The 22,952-nt window shown below is 44.7% G+C and overlaps 1 protein-coding gene across 3 annotated transcripts in view; it reads left to right on the forward strand.

The window, feature by feature from the left end:
* Nucleotides 1–22,952, forward strand: part of eml2 (EMAP like 2) — a 154,682-nt gene that overhangs the window by 69,030 nt on the left and 62,700 nt on the right. The window contains exons 1-2 of one of the 3 annotated variants that reach the window (XM_059950996.1): nucleotides 4,215–4,348; nucleotides 17,561–17,589. In XM_059950996.1, the coding sequence (XP_059806979.1) occupies nucleotides 4,329–4,348; nucleotides 17,561–17,589 (49 nt within the window). In that variant the 5' untranslated portion in view covers nucleotides 4,215–4,328. Of the gene's footprint in view, nucleotides 1–4,214; nucleotides 4,349–13,182; nucleotides 13,383–17,560; nucleotides 17,590–22,952 lie in introns of those variants that run through there. The other 2 variants (XM_059950998.1, XM_059950995.1) reach the window with 2 other exon arrangements.

Here is a 22,952-nt window from a genome sequence, read left to right on the forward strand (position 1 = left end):
AGCTGGTACGGAGAGTCTCGACCCGAAGGGTCTCAGCCCGAGACGTCGACGGCTCGTTTCCACGGACGCTGCCCGACCTGCTGAGTTCCTCCAGCTTGTTGTACGTGTTGCTTCCACCACTATTATTGCTACTTGGTTAGGTGAATATGGTGAGTGGGTGAAGTTTACACACTTACAGGAGAGAATATGTTGCAGTGGTGAGATTGGATTCACAGCCAGCATAGCTTTGGCCAAATGCCTTTTCTCTGTTTTATAAGAAATTATGAGAATCTGGTTCACAATTGTAATCACTGAACAGGAGAAAGGACCACAAAAGCTGGTGTTGTTTAAGGCAGACTTTACAGATCTAAAAATGGAAAGCCTGACAAATTCTTGCATTTAGGCAGCATTCTTCTGATGATCCAAAAGACATAATGGCAGAATTGCCTCTCAGCCATCTGAGGCTGTTCCACCATTCCATCTTGGCTGACTACATTTCCCTCTCAAACTCATTCTCCTGCTTTCTCCCTGAAACCTCTGAACACCTTGACTGCTCAAGAACCCATCAACCTCTGCTTTAAATATACCCAATGATTTGACCTCCACAGCCGTCTGTGGCAACGAATTCCACGGATTCTTCACCCTCTGGCTAAAGAAATTCCTCCCCGTCTCTGTTCTAAAGCAACATTCTTCTAATCGAAGAGAGTGCCCTGTAGCCCTAAACACTCCCGCTATGGGAAACGTCTTTCAAGATTGTTTAAAGTCAGGATTCCTGTACAGAAGTGTAAAGGAGAATGAAATAATTATTACTCCAGATCTGATGCAACGCAAAAAACACAATAAGATAAAGAACACGATAATAAACACAATAATTCTAAATACATAAGATAGCTTTTACACATAGGTTAATTGTATGTCCATAGAGTGACACTGGGCACAGCATTTGTACATAAAAGGACTCACAGGAAATGATAGTGGTGGTTGGGGATGTGGAGGGGAGGGTCAGTGGGTGGAAGTGTTGATCAGCCTCACTGCTTGGGGAAAGTAACTGTTTTTGAGTCTGGTGGTCCTGGTATGGATGCTGCTTAGCCTTCTCCCTGATGGGAGTGGGGCAAACAGTCCATGAGCAGGCTGGGTGGGATCCTTCATGATGGCATCTTGGCAGTGTGGAGGATCAGAGGGATCTTGGGGTCCGAGACCATTAGACGCTCAAAGCAGCTACACAGGTTGACTCTGTGGTTAAGAAGGCGTATGGTGCATTGGCCTTCATCGATCATGGAATTGAATTTAGGAACCGAGAGGTAATGTTGCAACTATATGGACCCCTGGTCAGACCCCACTTGGAGTACTGTGCTCAGTTCTGGTCGCCTCACTACAGGAAGGATGTGGAAACTATAGAACGGGTGCAGGGGAGATTTACAAAGATGTTGCCCGGATTGGAGAGCGTATCTTAGGAGAATAGGTTGAGTGAACTCGGCCTTTTCCCTTTGGAGCGGCGGAGGATGAGAGGTGACCTGATAGAGGTGTATAAGATGATGAGAGGCATTGATCGTGTGGATAGTCAGAGGCTTTTTCCCAGGGCTGAAATAGTTGCCACAAGAGGGCACAGGTTTAAGGTGCTGGGGAGTAGGTACAGAGGAGATGTCAGGGGTAAGTTTTTTACTCAGAGAGTGGTGAGTACATGGCATGGGCTGCCAGCAACGGTGATGGAAGTGGATACAATAGGGTTTTTTATAGGGCTCCCGTTGTGGAGCTTCCTGCCACCGCAGTGCAGTTTCCGTACCACGGAGTAATGCAGCTTGTCAGGATGCTCTCCAATGTGGATGGACGTGAGCATGGATGTGTATGGTCCAGCTGTCTGCGGCCTCCTCAATAAGTGTTCCTGCCTGTGGAGGAATTGTTCTGAGATGATGAGAGGTTGTGTTTGACGTGCACTCCAGGAGTTTGAACGCTCTCAGTTTTCACTGCTCTACTGCTAATGTAAAGAGTGGTGTGAGTTCTCCTGAAGTCAATGACCATCTCCTTGGTCTTGTTGACATTGAGGAAGAGGTCAGCACCAGACCTGGAGCTCAGTAGGCTGTCTCATCGTGGTTGGCGAAGAGCCCACTGCTTTTGTGTCATTGGCGACTTGACAATATGATTTGACTTGCATGTTTGGCGTGCATTCGTATGCAAGCTGAGTCCTGACCATCTGCGGTCTGTTGGTTAGGAAGTCCAACACCCAGTTCCACAGTGGTGTGTTTACACCAAGGAGTAGGAGCTTGTTTACCAGCACCTGTGGACAATAGTGTCAAATGCGAAACTGAAATCCAGAAATAGCAATCTGATATGATTGACTGCGTTTTCTAGGTGCGTCAGGGCCTGGTGCACCTGTCATGGGGTTCTGTCGGCAAACGTATTGCTGGGTGTTCAATGTGGCAGGAGTGGAGTTTTTTGAAATGTACCATTACATTCAAAGCACTTCATGATGATTGGCATCAGTGCCACCGGGCGGTTGTTGTTTAGTTCTGAAGAGTTCTTGGGCACAGGGAATGATAGTGGCTGATTTGAAGCAGTCTGGATGAGTGAAGTGTCTTTGGGGACGTCAATGAGCTGGTGTGCCCATTCCCTGAGTACTTGGCCTGGCATGACCGCCTAACAGGGGTCGATTCTCTGCAGATGTCTTCTCATGTCTCCATGTCCACTCATACCGTCTGTCCACTCTATCTCTGCCCCTCATAATCTTATAAACCTCTATCTGATCTCCCATCAGTCTTCGTTTATTAGAGAACATCGGGCACAGAGTTATCGTCGTGTATGTGCTGCCTGGAGTGTGCCAGAATGTCCAATAGTCTAGTTAGACTGTGGGGGCAGTTGGATTGATCGGATGGATCTTCCAAAGGGCTAGAATAGGTATAGAGGGCTGAACAGTCTCCATGTATTCAACTCTGAATAACTCAGTCTCAATGCAAGTGATTTATTCACATGCGCACAAGAAAGCAACTCCGAAGCTACTCCACTCAGTAACACCCAGGCCAGGCTCTCTTCTCACTGCTGCCACCAGGAAGAAAGTACAGGAGCCTCACCACCAGGTTCAGGAACAGTTATTGCCCCTCAACTATCAGGAAGAAGGTACAGGAACCTCACCACCAGGTTCAGGAACAGTTATTGCCCCTCAACTATCAGGAAGAAGGTACAGGAGCTTCACCACCAGGTTCAGAAACAGTTATTGCCCCTCAGCTATCAGGAAGAAGGTACAGGAGCTTCACCACCAGGTTCAGGAACAGTTATTGCTCCTCAGTCATCAGGAAGAAGGTACAGGAGCCTCAGGACTCACACCACCAGGTTCAGAAACAGTTATTGCCCCTCAGTCATCAGGAAGAAGGTACAGGAGCCTCACCACTAGGTTCAGGAACAGTTATTGCCCCTCAGTCATCAGGAAGAAGGTACAGGAGCCTCAGGACTCACACCACCAGGTTCAGGAACAGTTATTACCCCTCAGCCATCAGGCTCCTGAACCAGAGGGGATAACTTTACTCATACCATCACTGAATTGTTCCCACAACCTAAGGACTCTTCATCTCATGTTCTCAATATTTATTGTTTATTTATAATAATTATAATTATTATTGTATATTTTTCTCAGCTCAAGCTGGTAAGGCCTGAGCTACGGGCATAGCCAAGCACACTCATTTCTCACTTACCAAGAACTTCCAGACTGTTCTACTGGTGTTTAGTGTAGTGGCTCTCTGGAGATTTGGATAGATGTTGTTGTACAGATGTTGTTTACCTGTCTAATTGTCTAATGCTATCGTGTAAATGATGAAACTTGTTATTTCTTTTTCTATTTGTGTAGTTTGTTGTCTTCTGCACACGGGTTGTTTGTCCGTCCTGTTGGGTGTGATCTTTCACTGACTCTGCAGTGCTTCTTCGATTTATTGAGTATGGCCGCAAGAAAATGAATCTCAGGGCTGTTTATGGTGACGCCACGTGCTTTGATAATAAACTTCCTTTGAACTTCAAATTGTCCTAGTTAGTTCGATCTTAAATGTGGAGGTTATTTAGTTAAAATGTTGCGTGAAATGCGCTAGTTTACAGTTGTTAAAATGAATGTGTTTATGTAGCGTGTTGCCTCCAGCTCTCTGTGGCTTTGCTCCTATCAGCTGATGCTGGGCGACCAGTTCATTGGAACCCGCCCAACAGGAAAGGGAGTATTTGATTGGCTCAGGAATGAGCTTCAAATATGCAGATACCAGTCTTTCAGTTCCTTGTGTACAACAGTCATTTGAATACAGTTCTGTCAAGTGAAGTAAACCAAACTCTTCCGTCGTTAAGACCGTAGCTACTGCACTCCCCGACTCTCAGTTAAGATGAAGAGAGCAGGCTTCAAGTAAGTGTGTGGGCTATGAATCTGCTGGGGTGGGTGGGTGGGGAGGTGGGTAACGTTAAATTAAGTTTCAAGAAATGAAAAGGCTTTTTTTCCCCCGAGCTGAAGGATGTGGGTTGTGGCTGTCCACCACTGTCTGTACAAAGATAGCTAACTGCAGGAGTCTCCTTGTCACTGTGTTAGCTTCTGGTTATTGTTTAACCATTTTTAATGATTAAGGAGACATGCTTGGCTGCAACTGAAAGTACAAAGCGACACACACAAAGTGCAGGGGCAACGCAGCAGGTCGGGCAGCTTCTGTGGAGGGGGGATAAACAGTCAATGTTTCGGGACTACACCAGTCCCGAAGCAGGGTCTCGTGCCGAGGCGCTGACTGTTTATTCTCCTCCGTGGATGCTGCCTGACTTGCTGAGTTGCTCCAGCATTGTGAGTGTCAATTTGGATCTCCAGCATCTGCTGACTTTATCGTGTTTGGGAAGTACAAAGGGTTTATTCTGTGTGCTCTAGGTTTTTATTCTGGGGCTAATTCAAAACCAGATGTTTTGCTTTCAATTATTTGCATAATCTGATCTAAAGAGATCTGACTGGGATAGTGAGAGTTGTTCTGTAGCTATCGATATGGCTCTGGGCCTGTGCTCACCCTTTTGAATATTGAAAGACCAAGACAGAGTTGATATAGAAAGGATGTTTCCATATTGCACCACAGGGCACAGCCTCAGAATCCATTTTGATCAGAGATGAGGAGGAAGTTCTTTAGCCAGAGGGTGAATCTGTGGAATTCATTGCTGTGGAGGCCAAATCATTAGGTATATTTAAAGTGGAGGGTGATAGGTTCTTGATTACTGTGGGTGTCAAAGGTTACAGGGAGAAGACAGGAGAATGATTTTTAAATTTTCTCCTTGATTAGAAAATAATCTACACCTTTATTGATTCTACCAAACCATAAACTTCCCTGCACTGTATTCCATCTGCCACTTCTTTGCCCATAATCCTAATCTTTCTAAATCCTTCTGCAGTCTCTCTGTTTCCTCAATACTACCTGCCCCTCTACCTATCTTTGTATTGTCTGCAAACTTTGCGACAAAGCCATCAATTCCATTATCCAAGTCATTGACAGGTAACGTTAAAAAGAAGTGGTCCAAGTACAGAATCCTGTGGAACACCTGTGGTGAACTACATATACCTGTCTGGACACGCCCCCCTGCTGACCGCTCCTGTGGCTCCTCCCACAGACCCCTGTATAAAGGCGATTGAGGTCTGAGCCCGGCCTCTGTCTCCAGGATGTAGTATGGTGGTCAACCGCTGCTTGTTCCTTCTTCCAGTCAATAAAAGCCAATATCTTGCCTTTACGTCTCAGAGTGAGTTATTGATGGTACATCAACACCACTGGTCACCTGCACCAACCAGACAAGGCTCCCTGCCAGTCAGCCATGCTAATATCTTTCCCATAATACCATGGGCTCCTGTTAAGCAGCCTCATGTGTGGCACTTTGACAAAGGCCTTTTGAAAATCCAAGTACACAACATCCACCAATTCTCTCCTTTGCCTATCCTGCTTGCTACTTCCTCAACAAATTTGTCAGGCAAGATTTTCACTTAATGAAAACATGCTGACATTGGCTGACTTTATCACGTGCCTCCAACCACAGGTACTGAACCCACTTCCTTAATAATGGACCAACGACTTCCCAACCACTAAAGTCAGGCTGAAAGGCCTATAATTTCCTTTCTTCTACCTTCGTCCTTTCTTAAAGACTGGAGTGACATTTGCGATTCTCCAATCCTTTGAAACCATTCCAGGATACAGTGAATCTTGAAAGATCATTACTAATGTTACCACAATCTCTTCAGCTACATCTTTCAGAACTCCAATGTGTAGTCCATCTGGCCAGATGACTTGTCTACCTTCAGATCTTTCATCTGCCCAGGCACCTTCTCCTTAGTGGAAGCCACAGCACTCACTTCTGCCACCAGACACTCTTGCATCTGGCCTATTGGTCGTGTCTTTCCCAGTGAAAACTTATGCAAAGTACTTATTCAGTTCGTCTGCCATTTCTTTGTCCCCCAATACTACCTGTTCAGCATCATTTTCCAGGGTCCGGTGTCACTCTTGCTTCACTTTAACTGTTAATATATCTGAGAAAAACTCCTGGTATCCTCTTTTATTTTATAGACAAGCTTAACTTTATATTCATTCTTTACTCTCCTTGTATTTTTTTTTCAGTTGCCTTCTGCTTTTTTTTAAAAGCTTCCCAATCCTCTACCTTCCCACTAACTTTTGCTCTATTATATGCCCTTTCTTTTGCTTTTATGAACATAGAACATAGAAAATCTACAGCACATCACAGGCCCTTCAGCCCACAATGTTGTGCCGACCATGTAACCTACTCTAGAAACTGCCTAGAATTTCCCCACTGCTTAGCCCTCTGTTTTTCTAAGCTCCGTGTACCAATCTAAGAGTCTCTTAAAAGACCCTGTTGCTCCACCTCTACCACCTTCGCTGGCAGTGCGTTCCACTCTGTGTGTGAAGAACTTACCTTTGACGTCCCCCTTGTACCTACTTCCAGGCACCATAAAACTATCCCCCCTCGTGTTAGCCATTTCGGCCCTGGGAAAAAGCCTCTGACTATCCACACGATCAATGCCTCTCATATCTTATACACGCTTATCAGGTCACCCCTCATCCTCCGTCACTCCCTTTGGCTTCCCTTGTTGGCCACGGTTTCCTCGAGAATACTACTTCATCTTTGGGATGTATCCGTCCTGTGCCTTCCGAATTCCGGCCATTGCTGTTCCACTTGATTCCAGACTCCACTGCATTGGTGGTGCAAAGATCAATTGGGAGGGGCAGCAAAGACTCCTTATCCATCTCACCCACATCCTGTGACTGGAATGAACAGCAATTAGTGGAAAACATTAGAGATATGATGAAGTAAGTTTTAATAAGAGAGCTCAGGAGATAATGGCATGGTTTGTAGAGGTCTAACCACTACTTACGGAGCCGGAAAACCAAATCAAATTTCAAAGTAACTGTATTATCAAAGTTTTGTTGTGACTGAACAAAGTCACCGGGAGGCACTGAAGCTGGTAGATATAGAAGTCATTATTCAGCAAAACAAACAGCAGGCATCATACTAGAGACACTCTTGCAAGAAGAGGCTCCTAAACTTAAATTACGTCACATATTTAACTGTAACTCAATGCAGTTTCAATGGCATTGTTTACTTCAAAAGTTCAGGTGTCCTTGAGTTACATGTAATTTTCAAATGCCTAACTCTCCGCACACCCCTAGACTGAATGTTAATCACCATCCATCGTCTCTCTGGCTGCATTCATGCATATGCAGACATCTCACGTGAACAGGCATTTTAAATCCAATCAGCAATCCATGTTCAGATCTGCTGTTGAAATTGATCTTTGCTATGTTCCATATCTCCAGAGTACACCCTAACGGTACGTCATATAAACTCCATTGAATTCATTTTCTTGCAAGGTTTTACAGGAAAATAAAGAAATGCAATAGAATTTATGTAAAATTATACATAGGATCTGACAAATTACCAATGTGCAAAAGAAGACAAATTGTGCAAGTAAATAAATAAATACTGGGAATATGAGTTCAATGGGAATATCAGAGAATGTATATAATATACAACCTGAATTTCATACTCTCCACAGACATCGGCAAAACAAAAGAAAACGTTCAAAGAATAAATGACAGAAAAAAACCGTAAGAACCCCTAAGCCCCCTCCCCCTCTCATGCACAAGTATCATCAACCCTCCCCCCCCATTAATTCTAGCTTAAAGCATCAGCACTCCCACCACCCACCAAGCTAGCAACAGCAAAGCCCCCAAAGCGAGACCACGGTCTACAGTCCATCAAAATCTAACTGCTCCCTCCAACATTTCCGACATCCCACAGGTTCTCTCTCTCACTAAGGAGGGAAGTGACAGATATCGCTCCTTCCACAGCGACAGGGGAGACAACAGTCAGTCTGAAAAGTTGCTTTCTATTTCGATTTCCCTGTTTTGAGAATCGGCAGCAAACTCTCCCTCAGCATCGAGAGAGGGGGATTGATTGCCGAGCGCAGAGCCCTCCGACAGCCACTGTCACTGTCCTGGCTGTTCCGGCTCCTGCTACGCTTCAGTTTGTGACACCGGCAAGAATTCACGTCCACGGGCCCCGACGGCGCCCAACTTCAAGCCTGACCTGGACGTACCGAAACGCGGCCGATCGGGGAGCTCCGGGAATGGGAACAGGCCGCCGTGCAGAACCACAGTTTTGAGAGCCGCTGTAGATCCCGATAGAACCCCGGCCACCCTGAGAAGGAAAGTAGAGGCCTTATGAAGAGGAAGAATTTAACTCTTTCACTGATGAGCTGGGAGAAGTTGCTCTCTGGTGCTGTCTTTAGCTCTGCCCCCGGAGAGTCCTTGATAGGGAACATGCAGGTTGTGTAATCAGTTTGTGGGTTGTGATCAGTGACGATTCCACATCGGTTCAGGAGCCTGATGGTTGAGGGTTAATAGCCGTTCCTGAAGCCATTGTGTGGGACCTCCTGCCCGATGGTAGAAGCAAGGAGAGCACGTGGTCTGGACGGTGGGGGTCTTTATGCTGCTTTCCTGTGGCCACCCTCCATCTAAATGTGAGAATAGAACTGCGAAGGAGATCCTTATTATCGGAGATGAGATTCTCCTGTGGTGTGATGTCATCATGATTGGGCAAAGAATATGCAGAACTCTAACAGGATACAGTGAACTGGCCAAGGAATTGGAATAGAAATTTTATATCCATGGAAGGAAAACAGATCAATGGTTGCTCGTAGAGCTTGGTGCCCACAGGGAGAAAGGACTCTGCTGCTCCAGATCCACATTATAGCAGAAGGAAGTCAAAGACTGATGTCAAAGCAAACATGGATCAGTGGTTTGGTAACTGTTAGGGCAGCTACCTCACTGTTCCAGTGAGCCAGGGCCAATCGTGACCCACTTTCGTTCTCCGTATGACCACATGGGCTTCTGATGCCGGAAGTTAGAGAATTCCGTCTGGCCGGAGGATGCGTGGACGGAATATGTTCTCCGCTGCTCGTTCCGTCTGGCCGGAGGATGCACAGACGGAATATGTTTCTCCAATCTGAGGCCTTGTTGCACCAGTGGAGAAGACCTTGGACTGACATGTTGGAATGGGAAGTAGAATTAAGATTTACAGATAATTAATTGGTTAATTATAACATACAGTGCTGGGCACAGATATATGCTGTGCCTGAGACTTTTGCACTAATTGTGCTCTAACTGTCAAAGTGGAGCGGAAGGTGAGTTTCTAAATCTGGCAGAAGCAAAGGATGTTTGGAATAGTGTTGGTGAGGTGCCACGAGACAGGTGTGGGACAGGTAGCAGTGAGCAAGGTCATTCGATTCCAAACAGTTGGTTTATTCATCATAACAGAATGTCCCTCTGGTGCTTCCCACTCCCTCCCCTCTCCCTTCCCTCTCCCTTCCCCTTTTCCCAACCATGATTCCCCTTTCCCTGCCCTCATCCCACTCTCAGTCCACAACACAGACCCAGATCAGAATGGGGTTTATCATCACTCACATCTGTCATGAAATTAATTTTATGCAGCAGTACAGTGCAATACATAAAATTGCTACAGGACTGCGCAAAAGTCTTAGGCACCCTGGTTAACTATATGTGCCTGAGGGTGTTGCACTGGACTGTATAACATAGGATATACAGCATAGAATAGGCCCTTTGGCCCATGATGTCGTGACAGTTTTACTCCAAGTTCACTCTAACCATCCCTCCCACATCCCTGTGCCTAAGAGTTTCCACCACTGCATCCACCACTACCACTGGCAGGGCATTCCACCCACCCAACACTCCCCGTGTAAAGAAATTACCTTTGACAACGCCCACCTCCTATCCTTTGCACTAATCATCCTAAAGTTATGTGGTTATCTGAGTTGCTGTTTTCACCCACAGAACTGCAATGTTCTTCCTTTGTTTTTCACACTGTTCTCTGTAAACCCTAGAGACCGTTGTGAGTGAAAATTCCAGGAAATGAGAAGCCTCTGAGATAGTCAAACCACCCTGGCACCCACAATCATACAGTCACTTAGATCACATTTCCTCCCCCATCCTGATGTTTGGCCTGAGCAACAACTGAACCTCGTGACCGTGTCTGTGTGCTTTCATGCATCGAGCTGCTGCCACCTGGTTAGGTATTTGCATTAACGAACAGGTGTGCAGGTGCACCTAATAACGTGGCCGCTGTGTGTATGCACTTTGATGATAAATTTGCTTTGAATGTTATCTTTGAAATAGGGAGGTGTGGGAGTTGTATTTTCAGCCGTCAGCGATACCCAACTCCTTTGGTATTGTAAAAAGCTCACGTGAGTACTGCGTATGCCATTGGGAGGTGAAAACGCAGCCTCAGGGTAGAAATAGGCCATCTAACTCCTCCCGGGTTTGCATCATACAAATACCATGATCAAAGTGTAGCTTCAAACCTCTCATTTAAACCTTGGAAACCTTGCGTGAAATGATATCAACCTCCAGCTCAGGCAGATTCAGCTGAGCCTGTTTCCTGGCGTGTCCAGTGGTTGCATCTTAATGGAAGGCTACGCTAGTTGTGAGTCTCCCATTTATCTGAACGTTAAGAGCAGGTTGAAGCCTGTAAATGAGCCATCAGAATCCAGTGACCATCAGGTCTCTGTAACTGGCAATTGGCAGGGTTGAAGTGACTGCCTCCAGGCTGGGTGAGGCTTTTAATCAACATTTTAAACAAGTATTGTGAAAAAGAGATTTACAATTATAATTCCCCCTTTTACCTCTGGCTTAATGAGTGTGTGAGAACTGACTAATAATTGTTTCAGAATCTGCTTGTGTTGAGGATATTTGTGAACGACTGGCTGAAGTTTTGAAACCTAGACCGGGTGTGATGTCAAAAGTTACTGGAAGAAGTCGGGAGAAAGGGATTGAGAGGGAAAATGATGGGTTGGTGAATCAAAGGTGGTGATGAATCAGCATACAGGAGGGAGGCTGAAAATCTAGCTGAGTGGTGTCATAACAACCACCTGTCACTCAATGTCAGCAAGAACAAGGAACTGATTATTGACTTCAGGAGAGGGAAACAGACTCCATGAGCCAGTCCTCATCAGTAGATCAGAAGTGGCGAGGGTCAACGACTTTAAATTCCTGGGTGTCACTATTTCAGACACCTGTCCTGGACCCAGCACTTAAATGCAATTGCAAACAAAGCACGTTAGTGTCTCTACTTCCTTAGGAGTTTGCAGAGATTTGGCATGACATCTAAAACTTTGACAAACTTCTATAGACGTTCAGTGGAGAGTGTATTGACTGGCTGCATCACAGCCTGGTACGGAAACACCATTGCCTTTGAATGGAAAATCCTACAAACGGCCCGGTCCATGACAGGCAAAACCCTGCCAACCATTGAGTGCCTCTACATGAAATGCTGTCGTAGGAAAGCAGCATCTATCAGGGATCCTCACCACCCGCCATGCTCTCTTCCCACTGCTGCCATCAGGTAGAAGGTATAAGGAGCTTAGGCATCACAACGCCAGGTTCAGGAACAGTTACTACCCCTCAACCATCAGGATCTTGAACAAAGGGAATAACTACACTCACTTGCCCATCCATTGAGATGTTCCCACAATCAATGATTTCACTTTAAGGAATCTTTATCTCATGTTCTCATTGTTTATTGCTATTTATTTATAGTTGCATTTGCACATTTTTTTTTGTCTTCTGCACTCTGGTTGATCTTTCACTGATCCTGTTATAGTTACTATTCCATTGATTCGCAGATCTGAAAGAAAATGAAGCTCGGGGGTTGAATATGGTGAAGTAATAAAATTTATTTTGAAGTTTGGACTCAATAGGCTGATTGGCCCAATTCTGCTCCTATGTCTTATGGTGTGAGGAGAGGACTTCTTCCAGATAATTCTTAAAACCAGAATCTGAAATGGTAGGTGTTCCTAACACTGGGTCACAGAGGAACATTCACAACAGTCGCAATGCAGTCCTGAAGGTAGCTTATGTCTGCTGTCATTCGTATTTGCTTCTATACCTTCATCTCATCTTGGCACCCCTCCAAAAGTTATTTTAAGCATGATTATGACATCTTGCCCAGGTCTGTCATGAAGCCTTAGACTTTTGCACAGTACTGTATTTGTCAACGTGGAACAGATACCGAGTGTGTAACTGGTAGGATGGTGGAGTGCTGCGGGAGGGGTGGCAGGGAAGAGGTGCCAGGGGTAGGGGGTGGTGCGAGTGCAGACTGCCAGATCTGAGACTCCAGACAAGGTCAATTGATTCCAAATAATTGGCTCATTGATCATTACAGAAAGTCTCTCTGGTGGGTCCCACTCCCTCCCCTCTCCCTTCCCATTTTTCCTAACTGTGATACCCCTCTCTCTGCCCTCTTCCCACTCTCAGTCCACAATAGAGACCCAGACCAGAATTAGGTTTATCATCACTCACACATCATGAAATTTGTTTTTTTTTGCAGCAGTACAATGCAATACAAAAAACTACCGATTTTTTTTAAACATACAGTACTGTGCAAAGGTCCTGGGCACTCTGACTATGTACTTTTACACAGTACTGTATGTTTAACAAAAAATCAGAATCAGGTTTAATTTCACTGACAGATGTTGTGAGATTTGTGGTTTTGAGCAGCAGTATCATGCAATGCATAAATAAATGCATAAAGTTAGAATAAGAAACATAAAAATTAATAAGTAATGCACAAAGAGAGCAAAACAGTGAGGTAATGTTCATGGGTTCATGGTTCATTCAGAAATGTGCTGGTGGAGGGGAAGATGCTGTTCCTACAGCAGTGAGTGTGTGTCTTCAGACTCCTGTACCTCTCTCCTGAGGGTAGAAAGGAGAAGAGGGCATGGCCCAGATGGTGAGGATTCCCAGTGATGGTTGCCTTCTTAAGGCGTCAACTATTGAAGACATCCTGGTTCCAGGGGAGGGCTGTGCCCATGATGGAACTGACTGAGTTTGCAAACCTCTGTAAGTTTTTCAATCCTGTGCATTAAGATTTCAATTGACCCTTGATCAATCGTGTTTGCCTCAGTAACAGTAACTGGCATTTATAGGTATCTGAGGTAGTTTGAGGCATTTTTATTTCAAAGGAAAAGTTTGAGAAGTTACCTGAGCTCAGAGAGGGAGGTTGTAAGCTCTTGTGAGAGTCTTGAGAAGGAGAGGCTGAGAGTCTGACAGAGCCAACAGGTTGGAACAAGAAACTGGGAGAAGGCAAAGGCATCAACCCAGAAATGTGGAGTTCAACCATTGCTTGCAGCAAAGTCCACGGTGTCCAACGCCCGTCTCTGCTCCCCTCCTCCCAGTAACCAAGCAACAGCTTTTGGTAACAGAACCTCTGAAAATCGAGGTACTGGAAATTTGAAATGTAAACAAGAGATGTTGTAAATACTTAGCAGGTCAGAATCAGGTTTAATATCACTGCCATTTGCCATGAAATTTGTTAACTTTAAGGTAGCAGTACAATACATAATATTATAGAAAAAAGTATATATGTGTATATTAAATAGTTAAATAAGTAGGGCAAAAAATGAAATAAACAAGTAGTGAGGTAGTGTTCATGGGTTCAATGTCCATTCAGAAATCTGATGGCAGAGGGGAAGAAGCTGTTCCTGAATCGTTGAGTGTGTGTCTTCAGGCTCCTGTACCTCCTCCCTGATGGCAGAGGGGAAGAAGCTGTTCCTGAATCGTTGAGTGTGTGTCTTCAGGTTCCTGTACCTCCTCCCTGATGGTTTCACTGAAGATACGACATGTCCTGGGTGATGGGGTCCTTAATGATGGATGCCAGCTTGTTGAGGCATCACTGCTTGAGGATGTCCTGGATGCTGGGGAGGCGAGTGCCATGATGGAGCTGACGGAGTTTACAACTCCCTGCAGCTTCTTCCAACCCTGCTTAGTGCTCACCCCACCCCCCCCACTACCAGATGTGATGCATCCAGTTAGAACGCACTCCGCGGTACATCTGTAGACTTTGCGACATCTCCTCAAACTCCGAATGAAATATAGCCGCTGTCATGTCTTCTTTGTAGCTGCATCGATATGTTGGGCCCAGGATCGATCCTCAGAAATATTGACACCCAGGAACTTGAAATTGCACACTCTCTCCACCTCAACAGCAAATACTCAGCTGGTCAGACAGCATCTGGGAAGAGAGAAATGGGGGCTAATGTAGCAAGTCAAAAATGCTCCGATTATTCCCAGCAACACACACCAAGTGCCGGAGGAACTCAGCAGGTCCGGCAGCATCAGTGGAAAAGAGTAAACAGTCGCTATTTTGGGCTGAGACCCTTCATCAGGACTGGAGAAACAACGATGAGGAATAGATTTAAAAGGTGGGAGGAGAGGAGCACCCATCTCTCTGATGGGTGCCGTGCCTGGCCTGCTGAGGTCCTCCAACATTTTGTTGTGCGTTGCCTTGATTTCCAGCATCTGCAGATTTTTTCTTGTTTCTGATTATTCCCAGCGTGGTTTAAAAAAAATATTGAGGAAACACTTTCACTGATCTCCTCAACCAAAGTAAGTGGCTTTTTCCAGTGCTCAGATGTGTTTTACTGGAGTAAACATCTGGAGAACTACTTTCTGTGGTTGGATACATCATTATGGTAATGCATTGGCTTACTACTGAGGAGCCAGAATAACCTAATGTGATCTTAAATCAAAGTCAAAATAAGTTTATTATCAAAGTACATACAGTACACACTCAGCAGGCAGTTTGCCTCCTATACCTCATAAAGTGGTCACTGAGCTCATGGTCTTCTGCTTCTGTAGCCTATCCACTTCAAGGTTTGGTGTGTTATGCGTTCAGAGATGCTCTTTCTGCACACTGCTGTTGTAATGCGTGGTTGTTTGAATTACTGCCAGCTTCCTGTCAGCTTGAACCAGTCCGGCCATTCTCCTCTGACCTCTCTCATTAACAAGGCGTTTTCACTCAAAGAACTGCCACTCACCATTCCCTGTAAATTCTAGAGCAGGGGCTCCAAAGGTTTTTTTTTAATCCCCGGACCCAGGTTGGCTATCCCTGCTCTGGAGACTGTTGTGTGCGAAAATCCCAGGAGATCAACAGTTTCTGAGATACTCAAACCACCCCATCTGGCACCAACAATCCTTCCAAGGTCAAAGTCACTTAGATCCCATTTCTTCCCCATTCTGAACAACAACTGAACCTCTTGACCATGTCTGCATGCCTTTATGCATTGAGTTGCTGCCACATGATTGGCTGCTAGATATTTGCATTAACTAACAGGCCCACCTCATAAAGTGACTACTGAGTGTAAAGTTAGACGCAAATCCACTTTAGACCTCTGATTGTTCAAAAAACCTGAAGCTCAGGAAGTTCAAAATTAAATTTATTTATGTCACTTTATTTGTTTTCTTGCAGGCATTCAGAGTAGATACAGAGAAATACAATTGAATCTGTGAAGAACTTCACAGAAAGACTGACAAATGGGCAAAAGAACAGAAACTGTTCTAAAAATATATAATTAATACTGAGATTGTCATATTGGGTGACAAATGGTCGAATTGGAAGATTAGAACCATATCAATAATTCAAAGAGAAACGGGGATATAGTCTGCAGATTTAAGTTGTGATGCAGCCTTGTGGATAGTGTTGGGGAGTGCTGTTGTAGGGGGAGCAGGGGGCAAGAGTCCCATTTGGAAGGAAGGTGAAGTCCCTACAAAGGACCATGAGAATGTCCGAGAGGATCATTGGGGTCTTCCTACCATCTATCAGGACATTTATCAGGAGCGCTGCATACGTAGGACCCTTAGTATTATCAAGGATCCCACCCATCCATCCAGCATCCTCTTTGACTTTCTACCATCAGGCAGGAGACTCCGATGCATAAAGACAAGAACAGGCAGGATGGGAACAGTTTCTTTCCTCAGGCCATTAGGCTTCTGAACATCGCATTTCAAGTTGATCTGTTCTGTACGTTACAATATTTAATTTGTGCACTTTAGTTTGTTATTTATGTGTAAATGATCGTAGATTTCATCCTTACTTTCATGAGTTACTGTGTGTTATGTGTACAACTGTGCTTTACAACCCGCTTCGGAGAAACATTGTCTTGTTTGACAGTATACGTGTATATAGTTAAATAACAAAAAACTTGACTTGACTTGACTGTTAAGTTACACTTTTATAGTGCCTCGAGCGTCTTGTAAAGATTCCTATTGACAATTAAGTAGTTCACACTCATAATGAAGGAGATCAGATACCAGCCAATTTCTGCTTTGCAAGTTCCTATTAACCAAGGAATAAGCATTGACCGAAGCTGCAACTTACAGGGTAAATATCCCCCAGAGCCCTGGAAAGGCAGTCCCCTGAGATAAATCAGAGTGGCTATGGTAAACATGAGAGATTCTGGAGATCTTGAATAGCACATAAAATGCTGGAGGGACTCTGTAGTTCAGCAGTATCTCTGGAGGGGAATAAACCGTTCACATTTTGAGCTGAGACCCTTCTTCAGGACTGAAAAGGAGTGTGGAAGAAGTTAGAATAAGGAGGTGAGGAGGGCGGAGTACAAGCTGGCAAGTGATAGGAGAAAAGGAGTGGGGGGGAGGCGAGGCATGAAGTGAGAAGTTGGGAGGTAATAGAAAGGCAAAAGGCTGGAGAAGAAGGAATCTGATAGGAGAGGGAGAAAGGGAAGGGAGAGGGGCACCAGAGGGAGGTGAGGAGAAGAGAGGAGCAAGGATGGGAGCTGGAATGTGGATTGGAAAAAGAGTGTGGAGGTTGTAATCACTGAAAGTTAGAGAAATAGATGTTCATGCTGTCGGGGTGGAGACTACTCAGAATATGAGATGTTGTGCTACAGCAGGGGTTCCCAAACTGTCAATAACTGAGGGGCCCGTGAACCTCAGGTTGGAATCTCCTGCTCTGTTGGAATCTACCCAAGAGTGGAAATGTCTTTGGGATTAGTAGTGTCCATTATCTAAAGGTGCAGAATTTACGATCTGAGGGATCTATACACATGCAAAGTAACAAATACTGAAGACATCTTGGACTAAGCTGTGGTCAAAGCCATCCTTCAAATTCCTGCTGAAATAATTTTCTATCCAAAGGCCTTTAAGTTTCCCCATGTGCAATGTTGAAATCAAAGTGCATTATTGTCTGGCCATCTCTTAATTTCTCCCTATTCTTTTTGCAGTAAACCGAAGGAGTCCGTCTTCAGTGCAGGTGAGTGAAACTTCAGGCCTTTACAAGGAAAACACTTGAATCCTGTCATACCTGGCTGACCGGAGTCAAGACCTTCTTGCTCACTCCTCGTCATCCTTTGTTCCCCACCAATCCAAAAATCTATGAAGTGATTTGGTTGCACAGCTGTTTGGGGTAGAGGGATTCGTAGCTCTCTGAGATCAATTCTTTGTCACTCTTTCTGAAACAATTGCGAATGTGTGTAGTCATTACTGGAAGAAGTCATTTGGTATATTAGAATCAGAATCAGGTTTATTATCACCAGCATGTGTCGTGAAATCTGTAAACTGAATAAACTTTGAAATTTGATGCTGAGTTACACCCACAAGACGCTGGAGGAACTCAAGGTCAGACGGCATCTATGGAAATGAATAAACAGTTGGTGTTTCAGGCCGAGACCCTTCAGCGGGACTGGAGAGGCAGGGGGAGGATGCCAGAATAAAAAGCTGGGGAGAGGGGGAGAGGGATAGTTGGAAGGTGATAGGTGAAGTCAGGTGGGTGGGGAAGTTAAATAGTTGGAGAAGAAGGAGTCTGACAGGAGAGGAGAGTGGACCACAGGAGAAAGGGAAAGAGAGCACCCAAAGGGTGGGGGGGGGGGTAACAAGTGAGAAGGGGTAAGAAGACAGACTAGGAATAGAGGCAGAGAAGAGGGGGAGGGGATTTTTTGATTGGAAGGAGAAATCACACCATCGTATTGGAGGCCTCCCCAGTCGGTATTATGACACTACCCTCTGGGAAAGTCTGAAACATCCAAGACTTTATACGTGAAGTCTTGCCATTTCCAAAGCACTTCACAAAAACACCACTAGACATGGCTCGTGCTGTTTGAAAGAGCAGTGGAAGCAGATCTAAACAAAAGTACTGGCTGGTACAATGATGCATCTAGTCAGACTGATGCCTGACCAGTCTGGAGACCCACATTCAATTCTGATCTCCAGCACCATCTGAGTAGAAGGTATTTTGGCTGCCTTCAAGCTCGTACCATTATTATACCATTTGCCAATTACGTAGTTTTGAAGAGCTTATTGGAACTTGTCAGAATAAAGACAGATGGAAGACTATGATTGCCCATCTCATGTGACATGGCACATAATGATGATGTCATACAACAGGGCACTTAATGATGATGAATGGGTATTATGGTGGCCCTTCTAGTCAAACTGATGCTTGACAGCTCCGGTGACCTGGGTTAAATCCGGATCTCCTGTCTGTGTGGAGTTTTCTATTTCTCCTTAACACCACTTGGGTTTTCACCAGGTACTCCAATTTCCTCCCACATCCCAAAAACATGCAGGGAGCTAGGTTAATTGGCCACTATAAGTTGCGCCTAGAATCTCAGAGAGTGGTAGAATCTGGGGGGTGTTGATGGGGATGTGGGGAGAATCACCATCATTATCATCATCACTGTGTGCCATGTTGTCTGACAAAGGCGATCATGGTCTTTGACCATGATTGCTCTTGGCAAATTTTCTTCAGAAGTATTGTCCCATTGCCTTCTTCTGGGCAGTGTCTTTACAAGATGGGTGACCCCCCAGCCATTATCAATACTCTTCAGAGAATACAGTTTGGCATCAGCAGCGTTGATCTTGATGTAGACTGCCTTAGGGACTCCAGCTCTGGAATTTTCCCTCAGGGTTTACTCCCAAAGTCTTCCCCCTGAGTGGGTAGAGCCACAAGGCAGTGGAGGTTTGAGATCTGAGTTTTCCTTCTCCAAGACGAGCTGGCTGATTAGCCCTATCTGCCCAAAATGACTGGTTTTAAGGTGCCAGTAACCTGGTTTTGCCTCTTCTCCTGTCAGTAGAAATAGTTCTGTTGGGCTTAGTAGTGAAGCCGCACCTGAAGGCCAGGAGCTGGATTTGGTTGTTAGAGGCTATTTGAGATGCACGCCATTGGGAGCATTTAATATGTGATGGGAGCTTGTCCCCATTACCACCCTAACGATTACAACCTTCAGGAAGCAAGTGTACTGAATAGCCAGTGTAGGATCAATGAACCAAAGGAGTGGTTTTGCATGTTATATGCCTCTTATTGTAGGTGAGTGTCTGAAATTGGGACAGTATGGTTCATTTGGAAAGCAATTGAAGGGTCAGTGAGCAGTGAGCTTCCCTCTATACTGAATGAATTGTTCATTAATATTACAGTGGATAAATAGACAGATCAATGGGAAGTCAGTGAAATGGACGAGTGTTGAGGCAGGAACCTCTATTCCTTGTAGTTGGTCCAGCAGCCAGATACATCAGCCATTTTCTTCTGGCCTCTGCTTGCTCCCACTTTAGATCAGTGCCTCATCATTAATTCCCCAACCACAGGACATTCCGTTTCACTGCCGAAGCTATTCAGAAATTGAGAAACCTCTTAGTCAATTCCCTCATGTCCTTTCTGGAAAGATTGACGCCTGCCAGTCGTGAGTGACTTTACACAAGACACAGGACTGAACTGCGGGTGCAATCAATTGATAGATCCAAATTGGCCAAACTAAATTTTTCAATTTCACTTTTGGAATTTCCCTTTGGGAAATTGACTTGCTGCATGATCAACTGTAGTGGAGTTATGAGCCTGTCTGAGCACTGACTTTGGAGGCAGAGATACAGCAGGCAACCAGGCCCTTCAGCCCATCGAGTCTGTACTGGGTATGCATCAAACTTCTACCCTCCTATGTTAATTCTTTTTTAAAATTCTTCCCTTGTGTTCAAAGTAAATTTATTATCAAAGTACATACATGTCACCACATACAACCCTGAGATTCATTTTCCTGTGGGCATACTGAACAAATCTACAGAATAGTAGCTGTAACAGGATCAATGAAAGATCAACCAGAGTGCAGAAGACAACAAACTGTGCAAATGCAAATATAAATAAATATCGATAAATAAGGAGAACATGAGATAAAGAGCCCTTAAAGTAAGATCATTGGTTGTGGGAACATCTCAATGGATGGGCAAGTGAGTGTAGTTACCCCCTTTTGTTTAAGAGTCCGATGGTTGAGAGGTAGTAACCGCTCTTGAACCTAATGGAGTGAGTCTTGAGGCTCTTGTACCTTCTGCCTGATGGCAGCAGTGAGAAGAGAGCAGGGCCTGGGTGGTGAGAATCTCTGATGACAGACACTGCTTTCCTACAATAGTGTTTCATGTAGCTGTAGTTTCATCAACTGCCCCAGATTCTACCGCTTACTTACACGCTAGAATTGATTTACTATGGCATACTATCCTACAACCCACACCTGTTCGGCTTGTGGGTGGGAAAAGAATCACACAGAGGATGACACCATAGTCAGTGACTCTTTCAGATCTTCTTGAATTATAATTTCAAGTATAATTTCTTCAATTATAATCTTCCCTCAGTCAGCTGATGTGATGAAGTGTTCTGTGTGGATGGCATTCAAAACAAAGATTTTCACTAGACACATAACAATAATGAACCAATTTACCAACCTTAAACCCAAGTTCAAAGTAAATTCTGTTATCAAAGTGCGAATGTCACCATATACCACTCTGAGATTCATTTCCATGTGCAAATACTCAATAAATGGTTAGTACAATGCTGTTAGTACAGGTGACTCGGGTTCAATTCCCACCGCTGCCTGAAAGGAGTTTGCATGCTGTCCCCGTGACTGCGTGGGTTTCTTCCGGGTGCTCTGGTTTCCTCCCACAGTCCAAAGACATAGCGGTTGGTAGGTTAATGGTCATTGTAAATTGTCCCGGGATTAGGCTGGGTTTAAATTGTCGGATTGCTGAGAACACAGTTCGAAGAGCCGAAAGGGCTTGTTCTATGCCGTGCCTCAATAAATAACTAATTCCATTACAGAACAGGCAACGCTGCCTGTAAGGAGTTTGTATGTTCTCCCTGGGACCGCGTCAGTTTCCTCTGGGTGCACCAGTTTCTTCCCACGTTCGAGGGATAGATGGGTTAGTAAGTGAATTGGTCACGTGGGTGTAATTGGGTGGGAAGCGTCATTGGGACGGCAACGGGAATCGAACCCGAGTCGCCTGTACCGTAATGGTGTTATCTGTTTATTTGTCTTTTGAGACACAGCATAGAAGGCCCTGTCACAGGGCTGTATGTCTGAATAAAACCAAATAAATGCCCAACCTCAATTTCACTTTGGCTACTCCTCACTGTCAGTTCTTATTGACAGGAAATGGTTAGTTAAGCTCTGTTGGAACCAGGCAACAATTATAGTTAAATATGTGATTACATAAAAATACAAACAATCATCAGAAGGTGAAACATCCCAATCCAACAGTGAGCATCAAATATTTTTAAAAAATAAAGACTCCTCATCAATATGAACATACATTTTAAGAAGATCATGACTGATCTTATTGTACCATCAGCCTCAGAATTCTTTCTACCTATGAGAAACCTTCATCCCTTGGTGTACCGAGAATCTTTGTTAATTCGTGTGTTATGTGCCATGTCTTTGGCGTAGACAATCACAGTCTTTCCATGACCATGATTGTTCTTGGCAAATTTTTCTACAGAAGTGGTTTGCCATTGCCTTCTTCTGGGCAGTGTCTTTACAAGACGGGTGACCCCAGCCATTATAAATACCCTTCAGAGATTTTCTGCCTGTTGTCAGTGGTCGCATAACCAGGACTTGTGATCTGCACCGGCTGCTCATACGACCATCCCCCACCTGCCCCCATGGCCTCACATGACCCTGATCGGGGGGTAGGCAGGTGATACACCTTGTCCAAGGGTGACCTGCAGGCTAGCGGAGGGACATAGCGCCTTACATATCCTTTGGTAGAGACATATCTGCACCCTGCCACCTGATAGTCTTCACTAAACTTAGAAAAAAGTTACTGATTGTTTCCATTGCTCTCTAAGGATGAGTTTGAAAGATTCAGGGCTTTGAGGAAAAGGTTTGCAGCTCATCTTAGTTTTAGATTTGTGACACCTTATTTTTAAAGAGTGGGTCCTATCTTTAGATCTTCCCCACAGAGGAAATGTCACTGTGTTTGGACCCTCCAAGAATTTGTACATTTCAATGTAACATCAGATTCTACAGCAATGCATGCAAAAGGCTGGAGTAACTCTGCAGGACGGGCAGCATCTATGAAGAGGAATTAAAATGTCCATGTTTTGGGCCGAGACCCTTTGCTGGGCTCTATTGAGATGTTCCCGCAACCAATGATCTCACTTTAAGGACTCTTCATCTTGTTATTTCAAGCTCTCATTATTTATTACTATTTATTTATTGTCGAATTTGTCTTCTATGCTTTTGCTCTTTCGTTGACCCGGTTTACAGTTACTGTTCTATAGGTTTGCTGAGTATGCCTGCAGGAAAATAAGAATGACAGGGTTGTATATGGTGACATATATGTCCTCTGATAATAAATTTT

This window comes from Hypanus sabinus, chromosome 26, assembly GCF_030144855.1.
Source record: "Hypanus sabinus isolate sHypSab1 chromosome 26, sHypSab1.hap1, whole genome shotgun sequence".
Taxonomy (NCBI): Eukaryota; Metazoa; Chordata; class Chondrichthyes; order Myliobatiformes; family Dasyatidae; genus Hypanus; species Hypanus sabinus.